Source organism: Mus musculus, chromosome 6 (assembly GCF_000001635.26).
Source record: "Mus musculus strain C57BL/6J chromosome 6, GRCm38.p6 C57BL/6J".
NCBI classification, from domain to species: Eukaryota; Metazoa; Chordata; class Mammalia; order Rodentia; family Muridae; genus Mus; species Mus musculus.
This window is the reverse complement of record NC_000072.6, coordinates 128880807-128898489: the sequence shown is the minus strand read 5'-3', so window position 1 is coordinate 128898489 and position 17683 is coordinate 128880807. Positions and strand designations below refer to the sequence as shown.

Here is a 17683-nt window from a genome sequence, read left to right as displayed (position 1 = left end):
ACTTTCCTGTCTACTATCATAACAAAATGCAAGCTGGCCTCCAGGCTCACTTAGTAGTTGTGGCTCCTCACAGTTCTTCTTACCCTGATGCCTCCCACAAACTTCTCCAGCTCATTAGCCTTGTTTGACTCAGCAGTTAGGGGCACTTGTTCTTGCTCCATTTCCAGCATCCACATCACCACTCACAGTAAGCAGGGAGCTGATTCCTTCTGGTCCTGTCTGATCTCTGTCTGAGCTGTCTCTGTGTTGTCTGCCCAGCACAGGTGGGGCAAATATATATGAACATACAAGCAATACGCATAAATGAAGTCCGTACAAATGTAAGGGTTTTGGTTTTGGTTTTATTTTTTTATTAATTTCCCTTCCCTCTTCCCTCCCCCTATGTCCCTCTCCTCTCCCCTTCCTCCATTTCTCCATATCTTTCTCCTTAAAGACCTGGAGGCCTCCCATAGATATCAACCGCGCCCCACACAGCATATCAAGTTGATATAGTCTTTAAAAAGAACAAGAGGGAGAAGAAAGGATGAAGAGATCAAGAGATGCTTTTAACCTGAAATTCTTCCCTTTTAGAACTCATTAATACAGAGTAGCTAACTCTATAAGATTTTTAATAATTTTAAAGACCAAATAATGCAGATGCTAGTGTAAAATTAAGTATTAAATACCTAAGGAGTTTAACTCATATTTGATGGGAAATAAATACAATAAAATTGTCAAGAGTCATAATGAGACAAGCTAATAATTAGCAGGTGATCATCCTGAAGTGGCCTGCCTCGGATTATTATATAATCTGTGACAGGTGAGCCCTCATTAAGCAAGGCTATGAGTGACTCATTTTAGGAAAGATTCCTGCTATTAATGTGCTTTTCCTGTTATCATTAAACATATATAACAATTGCTAAGTAGGAACACTCCCCCTAGGAGCAGATCTCTGCAGATCCACAAACATGGATCTTGTAGTGATGCTATATAGACCCCACCATTACCCTGGCCCGGGCCAGAAGGCTCCTGGCATAAAATAGTGAAATTAAAATGGCATCTGTTTATAAAATGCATTGTACTTAGAACAGGATAAGTAAGTAATTATAATTATACTTAGAACAGTATAATTGGAAATATTGAAAACTAAAGTGGAGAAACATTTTGCCAATGTCCCTCATCTTTTAAATTGCAGAGTATAAAGTAAATCTTAATTTTACACTTTTTAAAAATTCTTCTGTATGTTGGTTTGAATTTTTGAAAAGCATGTATAATATGTTTCTTCAAATTATGGGATGCTACAGAAAGATTCTCATCTTCCCTATCATTATGAAAGTGTTTCTGTGCTTTCTGTCCCCACTCGTGAACCTGAGACCCTCCTGTGTCAACCCTTAGGTACCTGGGATTGCAGATGCTTCTCACTATCCCAGCCATTCTGCTTACATTATTAAAGGACACCTCACGTTGGGGACTCATTTTTGTAGTCTCATAAATTCAAAAGAAGAATTCTCTGCACAAAACCTTAATATCATAAAAGAAGGGTTCCCTAACATTAGTTGTACTTTAGGTTAAGGTATGAGTGCTGACATCTATTTAAAACTCATCTATGGTCTTGTAATCCTCCATGTGTGCACCTCCCTAAGATGGTTTTCTTTTTCTTTTTTAAGATTTACTTATTTACTATATGTAAGTATAGTGTACCTGTTTTCACACATCCCAGAAGAGGACATGAGATGTCATTACAGATGTTTGTAAGACACCATGTGGTTGCTCAGATGTGAACTGGGAACATGCAGAAGAGCAGTCAGTGCTCTTAACTATTGAGCAATCTCTCTAGCCTCGATTGTTTTCATTTGTGATGTTAAAAAATATTCTCAATCCCATTTGATAGCACTGTGGGACCATAGGGGAAAAAGTAGCACCCATAGATAACAGGCTAAGAAGAGTCTCTTGGTAAGTGCTAGACAGGAGGAGTTTGGCAATGGAGGTTATAGTTGTTGAGCTTGCTACAGATCCACATCCGATTTATATAGCTCCTCGAACTGCTGATCCTATCGCTGCTCAGGTAGGCATATCTTCCCACTCCTAGGATGGGATTCCTGAAAAGAAACGAAAAACAGTAAGCCTACAGAGCCCAGAACTGCATTTGCTCCTGCAATGAAATCTCGCCAGTCTCCACTGATTTTTGGTAATATGAATCAAAAAGTCCCTGAGGAGTCATCTGCATTAGTTTTATACCTACTGTCTCACATTCTCAGGATTTGAACACCACTCCTTTGTCATTTGTCCATGGTGAATCCTGTAATGTGTGTACAAGGCATTGGGCTGGTGCTTGCTGCCATGTTCAAATGAACCGCAGCCATGAGTGACACGACTAAGGGTGATTTTCAATTCTGTTTTTAGGCATTTTATATATGGGGACGCCCACTTAGTAAATTGCTCTAAGGGCTTCAGTGATGGATGTGACTGAGTCTGTGATTTACCATCCCAGGAAAACAGCTCAAACCCAAGGACTGCTTTGGGTGCTCAATGATAACAAGACTTTAGAGGAGGTTCCAAATGTACTTAGAGTCTCTGCTTTCCTGAACAGGTGCAGCCATGCAAATAGTGGAAAGCTGAATCTCAGGCTTGCAGATACTGCAGTGGCTTTCTAGGGTCTCAGAGCCCCCACTGGCCATCTGAGGCTCTGTCTATATCCCTCACAGGGCATTTATCAACAACAGAAATGTTTAAGTTGGAGCCAGAGCAAACAATAGCTACTCCCAGACACCATCGTTATGGTAAATATTTTGAGTAAAATGACATGATGCAAAGGTTTTGAAAATGACGGTCAATAAACAGGAAAACCTCTGAAGTATTTAAATTTGTGAGTTTGTAGAGCTTTCTGGGGATTGGCTGTTGCATTTATACATACTCTCTGCCCCTGAGCCACACCTCCAGCACAAGGGTTCATTTTTTTTTCTTCCTTCCTTTTTCAGTTGGCTTGACATGACATTGACTTTCATCTCTCATAGCCACGACACACATATATCACAACACAGGAACATAATAGAAGGAAAAACATTGTGAAAATATACATGTTGTTATACTCAGTGTTGTTTGTCCACTTCCAAGGGTGCTCTGACGACTCTCTGTGCAGGCCAATCCAGCAATCAAAATCCCCCTTGAATCTCTTTAGGAAAATCTGTCATAAAACACAAAAAAATCAAAAACATATATGTCTCTTTGTTTCAGATGATCCTGGAGTCTCTCCACTCCACAACTTTCTCTAGAGATAACAGGAGGATGTAACTGAGGGTCACATTCCTCTGTGGCCTGAAAAGTTCTGTGTTAACCTCCCACTGCAGTTATTATCAGTTGTGTCCTTCTGTACCCAACATATGCCAGCATATGGGAAAACACTCATGGCCACCAGGTATCCCAGTAAAATGGCATATTTGACCTTCCAGCTGACTATGAGCACTTCATGAGAGAATGTTTCTTGACTGTGTCAGGGCTCCAGTCAGAAGTCAAGCATCAGCAAATGGTGCACACTCACGTTCCCTATGTCTCCATGTGCTTGGGATGGGATCCTTCCGCAGGCCTCATCTGTAACTCTCTATTGCAAGGCAATGTAATGTTCAACAGAACAGACAGACAAACCAATCCCTGTCCCTTGCTTACCAGCTCCTCCTCGTTGTCAAACCGAGCTAGTTGGGCCTCTTGTGCCATGCAGAAGGCCTGGGCAAATGTCCAGTTACGTGGGTATCCAGAAAAATAAAAACATTTATTTCCAACTCCAGTCCAGTTTTTTGAGCAAGCAGCATAGGTCTTGTTGATTATGATCTGTTCTGTCTTTTTTGCTAAAATGTAGAAAATACAATGAATCATGACAAACATACTTTCTCTCTCTTTTTGGCACACCCTCCTGAGCTCAGCTGTGAGGTCTGACTCTGATGGTAGCTTTCCTAACTGATCTGTAGGATTCCTCTCCTGAGCGAGATGTGCTTTTAACTAAAATCCTCCCACCTTGGGCCTGTGTCCCATTCTCTCTCAGGTGCTCACTGTCAGTAGGGCTCCCAGGGAGTGCACTTCTATAACAGCATTACTTTCTGAGCTTTGGATGACCGTTTACTACAGTGGGAATTGCTACAGCAGCAAGCACTCTGTAGGGACACCTACTGACACCCAGCCTGATAACTGAGATTGCTGTGAGAACTTTTGGGTAAGCAGTATATACGGTGCAGACATGTTGCACTAAAGGATGACTTCAAATACTTAAGAGGACAGTGCAAGATTGTATTGCACTATTCTGATATTGTGGTACTAAAATCCTATAAATTTCTTACTTCAGAAACTTTCCATTTAATACTTTGAAAATTCAGTTAAGCCTGGTAACTCAACTAGGTTATGGTGGGAGGCACTGTATCTTCCTGGCCATATTACTCTTCCCTGTCCTCACCTTTGAGGTTCCTACTTTGAAATTTCCTCTCTTTATTCTCTGCCTTGAACAGTTCCCCAAGGAGATTTATGTCCCTGACATCTCAGTTGAGAGCTTACTGAAAGTCATCTTCTCACAGATGCCAAGCCAAGACTCCTGTGTACACCACAGACTGTGTGTTCCTTCACTGCAACTTCCAGCTAGAACCTAAGTTCCCAGAGAACAGGAATTTCCAGTGTGATTTCTCCAGAGCCCTTCCCACAATGCCTGGGTCACAGTGGTCAGTAAGTATAACTGACCATGTGAATGTGGACGAAGTGTCACATAATTTGGAAAATAAGTCACTTACTTGACAAAGCAACAGAAAGAGCAATTACAGCTACAGTGAGGACCATGATCACTCCATAGCAGCAGTAAAGTTTAACAGGAGACACAGTGGAGATGATTCTGAAACATTTTCCTTGGACAATTTTACCTGAAAATATGAATATAAGAATGATAATTTTTAAGAATTTCTTAAGGAAAATAAAATAAATTCACCACAAAGCTTTACAATTGCCTATCAGTTCCTGAAAGGCTTCTGCCAACCCTTTTAGAGAAGGCCCTGGTCCACAAAGGATGTCCATGGTAGAAAGAAGTCTAGAGAGGATGGAAACAGAACTTCTGCCAGGGAGACTTCTGATCACTGAACTCAGGGTGAATAATGGAAGAGCAAAAATGGACGGAGTGGAGATCCCAGTGACATGCAAACAACAAAAATCTGGTTTTGGCTCCATAAAAAGCGCCCTGGCTAGAAGGAGTTGTAGAAACACTAGAAAATAAATTGATGTAATTAGATGTATTACAAAATAAGAAAAGAGGAAAAATTAGAAATATCTCAATAAACAACAAAAATATGTGGAAAATGGAAGTGAAAGGAACTTCTTCAACCCTACAAAATTCATCCATTAAAAACAAAGCAGTAAGTCCAACTTCAGTCAGCTGCACTCTCAATGGTGCCATTATGAATGTGTTCCCAGCAATCAGGAGCAAGAGTCAGATGTCTGCTCATTACTCCAGGTAGACTTTTCCCAGGAGGTGCTCGCCAGGACAAAGAAATAGGGTCAGGTGTCTGGAGAATGGCTCAGCTGTTAAGATCTCTTTCAGCTCTTCCAGAGGACTTGAATTGAAGGTAGCTTACAACATTGCACACCTCCAGTTCCAAGGGGTCCATTGCCCTCTTCTGGCTTCTGTACACACTGGGCATTCATGTTATGTACAAACCTGCAGGCAAACAGCCACATACATAAAATGAGTCTCTTAAAGAACGAAAGGAGGTTTATGCTTCTCAGAAACAGGTGAAAGTGTTTCTTTTCACAGATGACAGGGTTCTATCTACATAAAAATCCAAACAAATCTACAAAAGACCGTTGGATGTAAAAAAAAAAAAAAAAAATGAGTTTATAAAACTGCAGGACAGGGTGACAGCATGGTAAAATCAGTTGTATTGTCCTGTCAAGTGGAAATTAATATCTTAGACAGTAATGCCAAAAAAACATAAAATTACAAATCTAAAAATAGGATGTTCATAGTCAGCATAACAAAAACTACATGTAAATATATAAAGAAATAAAAAGGAAAGTTGGCTCAGTGGTTTCGAACATTTGTTGATCTTTCAGAGGACCTGGGTTAAATCTAGAACCAATATAAGAGCTCACAAGCCTCTGTAAATCCATATTCAGGAAGTCTGAGAACTTTCCTAACCTTGGTGGGCACTAGGAATGCACACAATCCATAGATATCTATGCAGGCGAAGCACTCGTACATGTTACATTTTTGAAATAAAGAAAGAAATCAAGGCAGCGCTAAACACATAATGAACTAGAACACTCCATATTGCTCATGTCAACAATTTCTGAACACACATATATGTGTAACATATTCCAGAGATGTAGTTGCCTTCAGAAAAAAAAAAATCATAGCACCAAGTTGTATGAGAAGTAATATGAAAATTAAAAAGAGTCAAAAATTAATAGTCAAAAATTATTCTGAGAATGAAGAGGTCAAAATCAGAAAGATCACAAGGCCTGACCTGATGTCTCATGTTCTCATGGGAACAGGAATGAAAGCCTGGTGCTAGCATCAGAGTAGACACTGAAACAACACAGCAGAAAACAGGACTCCACAATGAGGTCAAACACATGTGGGTGGTCAAGAGACACTTAACAGAGATGAACAGTCTTTAGACAGGGAAAAGATGGCATCACTCCCGTGTGTGCTACTGAAACAACCTTCTATCTGTCTCCTAAAAAAATAAATAAATAAATAAATAGGCATAAATTTCTACAGTCCATTTGTAGACATAGAGATCCAAGCACAAAACTTAATATCATAAAGTCATTTGATTTTTAGAAAAGTAAGGGAATGTTTGTGAACTTGTCTTGGGCAAAATCATCTTCGATTTAAGAGCAAAATCACTGTCTGCATAACAGGATGGTTATACATTGATGTGGATGTCCATGTTGAGGTAGAACTAACAACTTCTTAAGGCTAAATTTTACAGCTTCTACAAAGCTGTTTGTAAGTGTAAAATGTGATATGCTCCCATCCTACCCACATATTCCCATGCTGGAAAGGAATTCAAGTTGCAAGACATCTTTATGTGAATATTTGCAGCAGCTTTAAGGATCCCTGTGAAAATGACACATTTGTGACCATTAAAATATCCCCAAGCTGATGACAAGGTAAACCTCTCAACACAAGAAACAACTTGGAACACATGCCTGTGCTTGCCTTATCTCATGCCACTTTAACAGGCCAAATGTCCCAAGGGCTTCTTCCCCAAAGTGTCCCTAAACTAACCCGAAAGTAAGCTCATGCAAAGGTCAGAGAGCTACAGGAAGTCCCAGTTTCCTTTGTGAAGAGACCCCCAACTGCCACTATTCACTTCCTCCTATCACTTCTCTAGAAGTTTCCTGACAGCTTTTCACAACCTCTTTGCATAGTATTTGCTGGTGAGATTCTTAAAAATTTCTGAACTCAGAGCATGATTCTGTGTAGGCGATGCTATGGGTATGATCCCTCAGCATCTCACCAGCAGTGCATGTTTCTGACACACTACTGATTAGCACTGCACTGTGAGTGATGAGCAGAAGGCATTGCTGTGACAAGCTGAAAGAACTCTTGTGGGACTTCTCTGCTTCATGGACCCATTTTAAGTCATCTGGAAAGGTGACTACTCATGGCTGTGGCGGAGGAGTGGTGAGAGTGTCTGCAGCAGACAACGGGGAAACAGGTAGGGTAGGGGGTCTGTATATATTTTTAAAATGACTGTTTTAGTCTTATTTATTTTACATTTAAGAGTGCTTTGTCAGCTAAATGTAAGAATGTGTGAATGTAATGTATGTATGTATGTATGTAGTGTACTACATGCATGATTACTGTTAGAGGAATTTAGAAAATATATTGGATCCCTGGAATTGGAATTAGGGGTGGGTGTTGAGCCACCATATGTGTGCTGGGAGTGAAACCTCAGTCCTTAGCAAGAGCAATAAATGCTCTCAGTGGTTGAGCCAAGTCTCCAGCCCCTATGTATCTTAATGAAGAACACCTGATTATATGTTTTCAAAATTCACAGAAATGTATACCAAATGAATTAATTTTATTGAGTGCTAATTATAGTTTTTACAGAGTTTTCACTGACTTTAATCCTTGCATTTTGTGCATTTTCGCACACCTAAAATACCAGAAAGCTTCTATTACATTAACAAGGAGGGAAAGGAGCCTTAGGATTAGAAAGAAGGCTTTAAGCACTGAGCTTTTGCATTTTGGATCCACACAGAACTCCCAGCCTTAATTCTTTCTAGTTCTACAGAATATAAAATGATAGCATAATAAATTCGCCTGTGCTCATTTCCAGCCCCAGCACCTCTCAGCCATGTGCTGCTGGGAGCCCTCCTCAGCCCTCCTCACACTCCCTATAGAAAGGAAGTCTTGGGAGATTTCTAAACCCCTTCAGATTGTAAAGGAGTGGTTTGGTTTCATTGTGATTTCAGGTTCTGCACTGTGATTTCAAAAATCTTTCCAAATCGAAGAAAAGAGTGTAAACTCCTGTCTGCTTTTAGCTAACAAACCCCTCTACAACTGATGAACAATGTTGGCCTTTCAGTGCCTGACTAATTTGTCTCAGCATGTCACCCAGGTCCAGCCATGTTGTCACAAAAGACATCCTATCTTACTAGTACATAGTATTCCAGTATATATGGGAGTATGTATCACAGGTTTTCCACACTCATCCACTGATAGATGCTGATGTCTGTTTGGTTGGAGCCTCCGACTTGGCCCATACCCCACACCTCCCACCACCCCAGCCCTGGCACCCAAAGCCCAGTTCCACATTCATGGTAGCTGTAGCAACCTTGTCCCCAGCCTAGGTGACCACGCTGGGACTCAAGCCCAGCTTGTGGCAGACAGGTCATTTTCCTTCACCAACAATCTATAAAAACACCTTCCCTGCCATAGCCTGGGCAGGACTTCCACCTTGTGCCCTGAGACTGGTGACCTTGCCCTGGAACTGTTCTGAAATAAATATGCTTTTCTACTTTTAATTCAGCTCGAGTTGGCTTATTAAGTCATCAGAGAAGCCTACTAGTGTGTTCCATGTGCTGGCTATTGTAAACACACAAGCAAGTAAAAATATCTCTTACCAGGGGCTGTGGGGAGTAGAGACAGAACAGATAATAATTTCTTTAAAGTGATATCAGATCTGGTGTTCAAAGGCACAGTAGGATGAATACTGCTCACAATAACGTACCGTAATTCTAAAGCTAGCCCAAGGGGTTTTGAATATATTCACCATAATGAAACAAAGAGCAAGTTCGTTCATCTTACTGTGTCAATCAAAAACCACATCCTGCTCTGGCCTTGAACTGTTTGGATTTGCTCACTGGCAGGGGCACCAATGAGAGGAGAAAGGCTGCACAGACTTGTTTTAAGTAGCCAAGATTTGTTCTCAGGTCCGGAAGGTGATGAAAAAAGTCGCCATTTTAGAACCTCACCATTTTATTGCTCAGTCATGGACTCTCTTAAGGCCCTCTGGTGTTCATCTAGACTACTAGCCCTCAGAAGCACATGGCTTATCTGAGAAACAGTAGTATTACTCACGACCTTTCTCTTTGGGTATGAGTCAGAGGAGGTGAAAACATTAGAGAAGCTGCGGTGGCTTCTAGAGAGACCACTGTGAGACAGCAGATACAGTAACTTTCACCAAATTCAGTTGCTTTATGTCCCTTGGCCTGTGCTGTGAGGACCTGGCTGCCATTTTTAACCCATAGAAAAGTCTGAAGAACAAAGGAAATCTTTACTTTTCTAAGTTTTCCCAACACAACAGGTGCTATGGCTTACTGTGAGGAGTATGGGACTTGGTGGAACCTGGCTATAGCTCACAGTCAAAGGCAGCAGGCCAATCATACCTGCTACTCTGCCTCAAGAAGACCCTGTTTTACACTCTGGTTAAGGGTCTGTTTAAGGGACCAGGATAGCCGTGGAGGAGGGTACTTTAGGTGTGCACAGGATGGCATGGAGTAGGGCCCTAGGGTTGAAGGGAGGCATGGTTAGGTCTCCCTCTTCCTCGACCTGTCCCCCACCTCCCAGAACAGTATTTCCAATCATCTTAGCAGCTAGGCTGTCCACTCTGAAGGAGCTTGCCTGGTATCCTCAGGCTGCCACTAGGCCATTGATCTAACAACAATTGTGAACTCTGCTTTTCAAGAAATTTGATATTTTATTCCTAAACAAAAGTATTAAAGTGGGGGTAAAGTCATGGCTCAACAGGGAAGGGAGCTTGCTGCTCTTGCAGAGAGAGGACTTGGTTCATTCCCAGCACCCAGTGAACTAAAACTGTAGATGGATTTGTAGATGGGATAAATCTCCCACCCCCACCCTACTGGAAAAAAACTGATCCTTCCCTGATGCCACAAGAGTCATTTAAGGCCAGAAAGAGTATTACCTGATACCCGTGTCCTTGGGAAGAGAGAAATTCCAAAAGCTTGGAGGTTTGGGGAAGGGGGAGTGCTGTGGGAGCCTGAAAAGAAAGTTGTAGGTAGGTGTGGAGGAGGGGCACTTAAGGTGTGGGCTGGGTGGCAGGGTGGGCCAGAGCACCCCCAAGGTCCTCCAGTCAATCCTCCAGGAATCTGGGCACCTGCTTTGATTTACAAACTCAAAAGGTTGCACTCCTCCCAATCGTATTTAAGTAACATTGGCCATACCAGAAAGCACAGAGTGGCATCGGTACTTTCCGACCACAGCAGAGCTCCCACCGTCCACCCCACCCCAGCCTCAGCTGATCTATAGAGACCCACTATGGCAGGCTAACAGGAGCAAGATCCAGCTCCCCTGAGGAAGCCTCCCCCACTTTAGTTTAGTTAGCATTTCATTAAATACGTACAGTTTTTCTCCTGTCTCCAAGCAATCTGGCATGGGAGGCTCTGCACCACTATCTTCTTGCTGAAGCAATGAGCCCGCCCCTTTTTCCCCTCTGTCTTCCCTCTATATTTTGTGAGTTGTGGGCGGATTTTCACATCAGCTGACTTGATAAGCTGCCAGAGATTGGGTGCCTACCTAGATCTGGAACTGAAAAACTGCGGCGGGGTGGGGGGAGGGGGAGCATGTTATACTGTAAAAGAAATAAACAGAGTTGAGACATATTTTAGATTTCAAGGTACAAAAAGTAACTTTTTTGAAACAGGGTTTCTCTGTGTAGCCCTGGATATCCTGGAACTCACTCTGTAGACCAGGCTGGCCTTGAACTCAGAAATCTGCCTGTCTCTGCCTCCCCAGTGCTGGGATTAATGGTGTGCACCACCACTGCCCGGCCTTGTGTGTGTGTGTGTGTGTGTGTGTGTGTGTGTGTGTGTGTGTGTGTGTGTAAGGCACTTTTATTGTGTGTGGTGACAGGGATCAAACTCAGAGCTTTGTACATGAGAAGTGTGAAGTCTACCATTCAGCTGTGCCATTGGACACCAGTCAAATATAACTCTATTCACTGCAGAAGATCACTAGGCGTACTTGACCTTTCTCTACTATGCCTGTCTACTTTCTCTTTGCCTCGCCAAAACTTTACTGTTGAGAACATTTCTTTTTTATTATTAATTACTTTATTTATTTACATTTCAAATGTTGTTGCCTTCCTCACCTCCTTTCCATGAACCCCTCATGTCATTCCCCACTTCCTTTCCCCCACCCACCTACCTACCCCTGCCTCAAGCCTAGAGCCTAGAACATCCCCCTTCTCTGGGGTGTCAAGCCTCTACTGGACCAAGTGCCTCCCCTCCCACTGAAGCAGGATGAGGCAGTTAGTCCTCTACTACACATGCAGCTGGAGCCATGGACCCATCTGTGGATACACTTTGATTAGCGGTTTAGTGCCTAGGAGCTCTGGGGCATGCAGTTAGTTGATACAGCTAGCCCTCTGGACTTCTCTCCTGTCTCTTCCCACACCTGATCCTGCCCACCCATTTTTCCCTCCCCCTCCCCTCTATCACACAGGTCCCTTCCTCCCTCCGACTCCCATGATTTTTTGTTTCTCCTCCTAAGTGAGATTGAACCATCTACACTTTGGCCTCCTTCTTGTTAAGCTTCATATGGTCTGTGACTTGTATCATGGGTATTCTGAGCTTTTGGGCTAATAACTACTTATGAGTGAGTTCAGATCATGTATGTCCTTTTGGGTCTGGGTTACCTCACTCAAGATGATATTTTCTAGGTCTATCCATTTGCCAGCAAAATTCATGAAGCCCTTGTTTTTAATAGCTGAGTAATATTTCATTGTGTAAATGTAACACATCTTCTTCCCTTGGGGGACGTCTGGGTTGTTTCCAGCTTTTGTTATATAAAAAAAGGCTATTTTGAACATAGTTGAGCAAGTGTCTTTGTGGGATAATGGAGCATTTTTTGGATATATGACCAGGAGTTGTGTAGCTAGTTATTCAGGAAGAACTATTTCCAATTTTCTGAGTAGTTCGCAGATTGATTTCCAAATGGTTGTACAGCTCGAAATCCCACCAACAATGGAGGAGTGTTCCTCTTTCTCCACATCCTCGACAGCATCTGCTGTCACCTGACTTTTTTATCTTACCTATTGTGATTGGTGTAAAGTAGAAATCTCAGGGTTGTTTTGATTTGCATTTTCCTGAGGACTAAGGATGTTGAACATCTTTTTAGGTATTTCTTGGCCATTGGAGATTCCTCAGTTGAGAATTCTTTCTTTAGCTCTGTACCCCATTTTTCCATCAAGTTATTTGATCTTTGGGGTCTAATTTTATGTATTCTTTGCATATCTTAGATATTAGCCCTCTATCAGATGTAGGGTTAATAAAGATCTTTTCCCAATCTGTAGATTGTCGTTTTGTCCTGTAGACAGTGTCCTTTGCTTTACAGAAGCTTTTCAGTTTCCTGAGGTCCCATTTACCAATGGCCAATCTTAGAGCCTCAGCCATTTGTGTTCTATTCAGGAAATTTTCCCTGTACCAATGTGTTCGAGGCTATTTCCCACTTTCTCTTCTAAAAGAGATTAGATTTAGTGTACCTCATTATTATGTGGAGGTCCTTGATCCACTTGGACTTCAGCTTTGTACAAGGAGATAAAAATAGATCAATTTGCATTCTTCTACATACAGACCGCCAGTTAAACCAGCACCATTTCTTAAAAATGCTTTCTTTTTTCCATTGTATGGTTTGGGCTTCTTTGTCGAAGATCAGGTGACCATAGATGTGTGGGTTTATTTCTGGGTCTTCAATTTTTTTTTCTTACCAAGGCTTATTTATTTCTGGGCATCAGATTCTTTCTGTTCATGCTAAGCACATGACCTATATTTTTTTTTAAAAAAAATGTTTTTGTTTGCTATATGATCGCATAGTTTCCAGAATCACACTTTTAAAAAATAATTTTCACCTTTACTAAAGTTGTTTTACTGAGCAGCCAATGGAGTTCCTTATGTTATCACTCAAAAAATGGTTTAATTATGTTTTTGCAGGTCTCATAATGTGCGTATGCAATGAGGATCATTTAAATAAGGCGATGTGCTCAGACCCTGAGTTTCTTCCTATCAGCAGAGTCACCATGAGTGAGTCTTTAATAGTTCCTGAAACCCATTCCATGAAGCAGATCACGGACAAGTAAGTGCATGTGGTGCCCAGTGGATGGTACCCAACCTGGTGTATAGTCAGCACTGACTGGCTCTTACAATAGTTGGCAAATTCCTATTTCTAACTCAGGAGATTAAAAACAGAAGTGTGAATGGTTTAAAGATAGAAAAATCACGTTATGATAAAATCAATCACAAAAATAGAGAATTCAGACCCTTCCCAAGTAATTTAAAATATCTGTTTCTCTCAAGTTATATATAATGACTGCAGACAAAATGGTCAAACAGTGTACATGCTGGAATAAAAATATTGGATGGTCAATAGGCCGAAATCAGTGGCATTTATAAAATGCACTTAACTCTGATGTAGACAAACAGAAAGACAGACAGACAGACAGACAGAAGGTTTTAAAGTACAGCATGGTCTAATCATCATCAGAATCGGAATCATATTTCTTTCCTCGGATAGTTTTCTTTTCCAGCTTTGTGAAGTTGTCCCAAATTTTTTTTTTTGGGGGGGGGGGTCTGAAATGGTGGCTCCATTAAATTTCCACTGTAATTGATAACATCAGAACAACCAAGTCTCCATTCTAAAGTTTCTGTAGTGAAGCCATCTATCTGTATTTCTTAGGGCGGTGAATCCAACAACATAATCTTGTGTCTTGCCATCTCTCAAGAGAGCTAGTGTGGGGGTGACCTTGATCTGCAGTCTCTCACAGGGGAATGGTGTCTTTTCCACATTCAGCTTCAAAAACTTGGTTTCAAGATGGTTTTTGGCCGGAATTGGCAAATGTCTGTCTAGTATTTTACACCTGAATGCGGTGTCTCTGTAGAAATGGCAAACCACTTTCTCACTCTCCTTGACTTCTTAAAAGAAGTCTCTCTCGCTGCCGATTTCTCTGTACACCCCAGTGCCCTTTGGAATGCCACTCTTGTTTCTGCTGCTGAGCCTGCCTGAGCGTCACCAGTTTTCTTTGAGCAGCTCCAGTTCATCTTCACCAATCTGATCCAGTTTCTGAATTTCAGAGTCCAAGTGATTTTCCACTAGCTTAGCAGCCTGGAGGAACTGCTTCTCTAGGACTTCTGAGAACATGTCGATGGATCCATTACCTTCCATTTTTCTAAGTGGTCTTGGTGCTGGACTATTGGTGAAGCCTACAGAGAAAGGAAGCCAGAGATCAAGAATATCGACCAGGTTCACACAGGTTTCAATCTCGCAGCAATTTTTAAGGGCCTGGGTCTTCAATTCTATTCCATTGATCCACTTCTCTGTCTCTGTACCAATGCCATGAAGTTTGTTTGTTTGTTTGTTTGTTTGTTTGTTTGTTTGTTATCACTATTGCTTTGTAGTACAGCTTGAGATCAAGGAAGGTGATTTCTCCAGAAGTTCTTTTATGATTGAGAACTGTTTTTACTATCCTAGATGGTTTGTTATTCCCTATGAAGTTGAGAATTGCTCTTTCTACCTCTGTGAAGAATTGATTGGAATTTTGAAGGGGATTTCATTAAATCCATAGATTGCTTTTGTTAAGGTGGCCATTTCACTATGTTAATTCTACTGATTCATGAGCATAGAGAATCTTCCCATCTTTTGAGGTCTACTTTGATTTTTTTTTAAATCACTTCACTTGAAGTTCTTGTCATTAATATATTTTGCTTGCTTAGTTAGAGTTACACCAAGATATTTTATGTTATTTGTGACTATTGTGAATAGTGCTATTTCCCTAATTTCTATCTCAGCCAGTTTATCCTTTCTCTAGAGGAAAAATACTGATTTGTTTGAGTTAGTTTTATGTAAAGCCACTTTGCTGAAGTTGGTTATCAGATGTAGGAGTTCCCTGGTAGAATTCTGGAGGTTGCTTATGTATACTATTATATCATCAGCAAATAGTGATACTGTAACTACTTGCTTTCCAATTTGTAGTCCTTTGACCTCTTTTTGTTGTCTAATTGCTCTAGCTAAAACTTCAACTACTATATTAAACAGATACAGAGAGTGGGCAGCCTTGTCTTGTCCCTGATTTTAGTGAGATTGCTTCATGTTTTTCTCCATTTAACCTGATGTTGGCCATTGCTCTGCTTTTTAATGCTTTTATGATGTTTATGTATGCACCTTGAATTCCTGATCTTTCCAATACTTTTAACATGAAAGGGTGTTGTATTTTGTCAAAGGCTTTTTCATCATCTAATCAGAGGATTCTGTGATTTCGTTCGAGTTTGTTTATATAGTCTATTATGTTGATGGATTTCAGTATATTAAACCATCCCTGCATCCACAGGATAAAGCCTACTTGATGGTGTTGAATGATCCTATTGATGTCCTCTTGTGTTGCTGTAAATCTCTACCCCCAAAGAGCCTATGCAAAAACACAACTCTTTTACAATATTTATAAGGTGTATGCCTAGATTGGGTAGATCTAGCACTACATTAATCTGTTTCCCAGCTATGAGATTCCTTGTACTTGTGACTTCTCCAAGCCATGTGATTCTGGTCCATCTTCCTCATGCTGCCTCTCCTCCATCCTTCTACATCTACTCTCTAAAGGCCCCAGCCCCACATTTCCCTTCCACTGCCCAATCATAGGCTTTAGCCTTTTTTTACAAGTTAAAATGTGGAGAAGGTTCACATGAAATCACTTGAGTATGTGATCCACTCATTTCAAGGCAGTACCTCCTAAGGAAGCACAATTAACATCAGAAGACAAACAGCACTGGGACAACCCACAACATTCCCCCCTTTTGACCAATTAAAAGGCTTTTCTCTCTCAGATACAAATTGAGCACAACCATCTCAATCATGCAAAATTTAAATTATAAGATACACTTAACATCCAGGCCATCATATGTGTCAATTTAGATAAAGCACTCTACCACCAATCCTAACTTAAAGAACTTGCAATTCTCTACCTGAATTGTGTTCTGGTTTTAGCTTATATCATCATCTGAAAACTATCCTCTCAAATCGGTATCATCTCTCTCAATGCTAAACAACCTGACTTTACTATGAAACTATAACTTCTCTTCAACCCCAGCAGAATCCATGAACAAATTAAACATTACATGGAAATATAAGAAGCACAAAACATAGCTTCCAAAATTTAATCAATTTGTAGAGACAGCTAACTAACCTGGACCATCACTCATTCCTCAAACTGTTAGAGCATCAGTCTTCAGCCTTCTGGCCAGGATTATCTGACAGACCTTTGTAAAGCAGAATTATAAGGAACTGCTTACCTTGTCTTGACAGAGTTATCAGTCGAATACTCCACATAGTGTGTCCTTTTCCTGGACAGTATTTTTGTCTACAGATGAATTGGGGCAAATCTTGCCAGTCGCTATCTTGCCACAACTGTAGAAACTCCACTGATGCTCAATTTCTTCTTTGAATGAAGAAGGGGGTGCTCTCAGGAACAGACATGTCTCTAGTCAAATGATCTTTAATAATGAAATGGCCTTAAATGTCATATTCTGTGGACTTCTGATGCTTTTGAAGACTATCTATGTCAAGTACAGCTGAACTGTTAAATCCTAACTATTCTTAGTCATTTCTAATTGAGTAAATTATAATCAAATCAGAATATAATGTAACTATGAATTTACTATCTGGCCTTTAACTTGCATTACTCAATCATCCTAGACAGTTTGTAATGTCAGTTATTAGAAGGACTGGATCTAAGCATTATAGTCTAGATGAGTTGCATAGACACAATGCCTATCAGAGAGTAAGCACACTAATTTCAAACTTTGAATCAATGTAAAAAATTCACAGTAAAGAAAACCTTAGATCTACATCAATCTATAAATTGTGTACCAATGTAAATGTATAACTTTAATTTGCATTATTTACAAAGACTTCTACCAATGTAAGATGTGGCTATTCAGTGTTTTGTCTAAGACTAAATTGGATTACATATCCCTATTTGTCTACTCCTTTAATTTCTATGATACTACTATAACTCACTTTTTCTCTTCCACCCCTCTTTACTTTACCTAAGAAGGAAGGATAGAGAAGAGGAAAGGAAAGGTAGAAATCCCTGTGTCTAACTCTCTAGTTTCCTCCCTGTCCAAAGCTACAACATTAACAAATTATCCCTTAAAATGACAACATATCTACAATTCATAAAATAACCAGAACCATCCCAACTTAAAGGACTGGGACATC

At 40.7% G+C, this 17683-nt stretch overlaps 2 protein-coding genes and 1 pseudogene across 6 annotated transcripts in view; 1 reads left to right on the top strand and 2 right to left on the bottom strand.

Moving 5' to 3' along the window:
• Positions 1-321: 321 nt before the first annotated feature.
• On the bottom strand, positions 322-10903 carry Clec2i (C-type lectin domain family 2, member i). 5 transcript variants are annotated; one of them, NM_001381961.1, is made up of 7 exons: positions 10824-10900; positions 10386-10460; positions 5592-5662; positions 4749-4874; positions 3643-3821; positions 3057-3163; positions 322-2078 (listed from the first exon to the last, which is right to left on the bottom strand). In NM_001381961.1, exons 1-7 carry the CDS (start codon positions 10853-10855, stop codon positions 1940-1942), a joined length of 729 nt encoding a protein of 242 aa, NP_001368890.1. In that variant the 5' UTR covers positions 10856-10900; the 3' UTR covers positions 322-1939. The 5 variants fall into 5 exon arrangements, with proteins under 5 accessions (NP_001368890.1, NP_001276635.1, NP_001276636.1 ...); NM_001289706.1 differs by having other exon boundaries at positions 323-2078; positions 5580-5662; positions 10824-10903; NM_001289707.1 differs by lacking the exon at positions 10386-10460 and having other exon boundaries at positions 323-2078; positions 5580-5662; positions 10824-10903.
• Positions 7366-17683, top strand: part of BC035044 (cDNA sequence BC035044) — a 43081-nt gene continuing 32763 nt past the window's right edge. Inside the window, exons 1-2 of the mRNA NM_001254946.1 lie at positions 7366-7673; positions 13411-13552. Of these exons, the coding sequence (NP_001241875.1) occupies positions 7523-7673; positions 13411-13552 (293 nt within the window). The 5' untranslated portion in view covers positions 7366-7522. The remainder of the gene's footprint in view (positions 7674-13410; positions 13553-17683) is intronic.
• Positions 13950-14638, bottom strand: Gm8774 (predicted gene 8774; annotated as a pseudogene).

What these genes read in the sequence shown, in the direction of transcription:
- Clec2i (NM_001289706.1), bottom strand. Translation starts at nt 10,855, where the DNA reads ATGCCAGATTGCTTGGAGACAGGAGAAAAACT. An exon ending in AACTGGAGGTGTGCAATGTT is followed by an intron (nt 4,875 to 5,579) that starts GTAAGCTACCTT and finishes TCATATTTTCAG; the next exon opens with GTAAAATTGTCCAAGGAAAA. An exon ending in TCTTTCTGTTGCTTTGTCAA is followed by an intron (nt 3,822 to 4,748) that starts GTAAGTGACTTA and finishes TCTACATTTTAG; the next exon opens with CAAAAAAGACAGAACAGATC.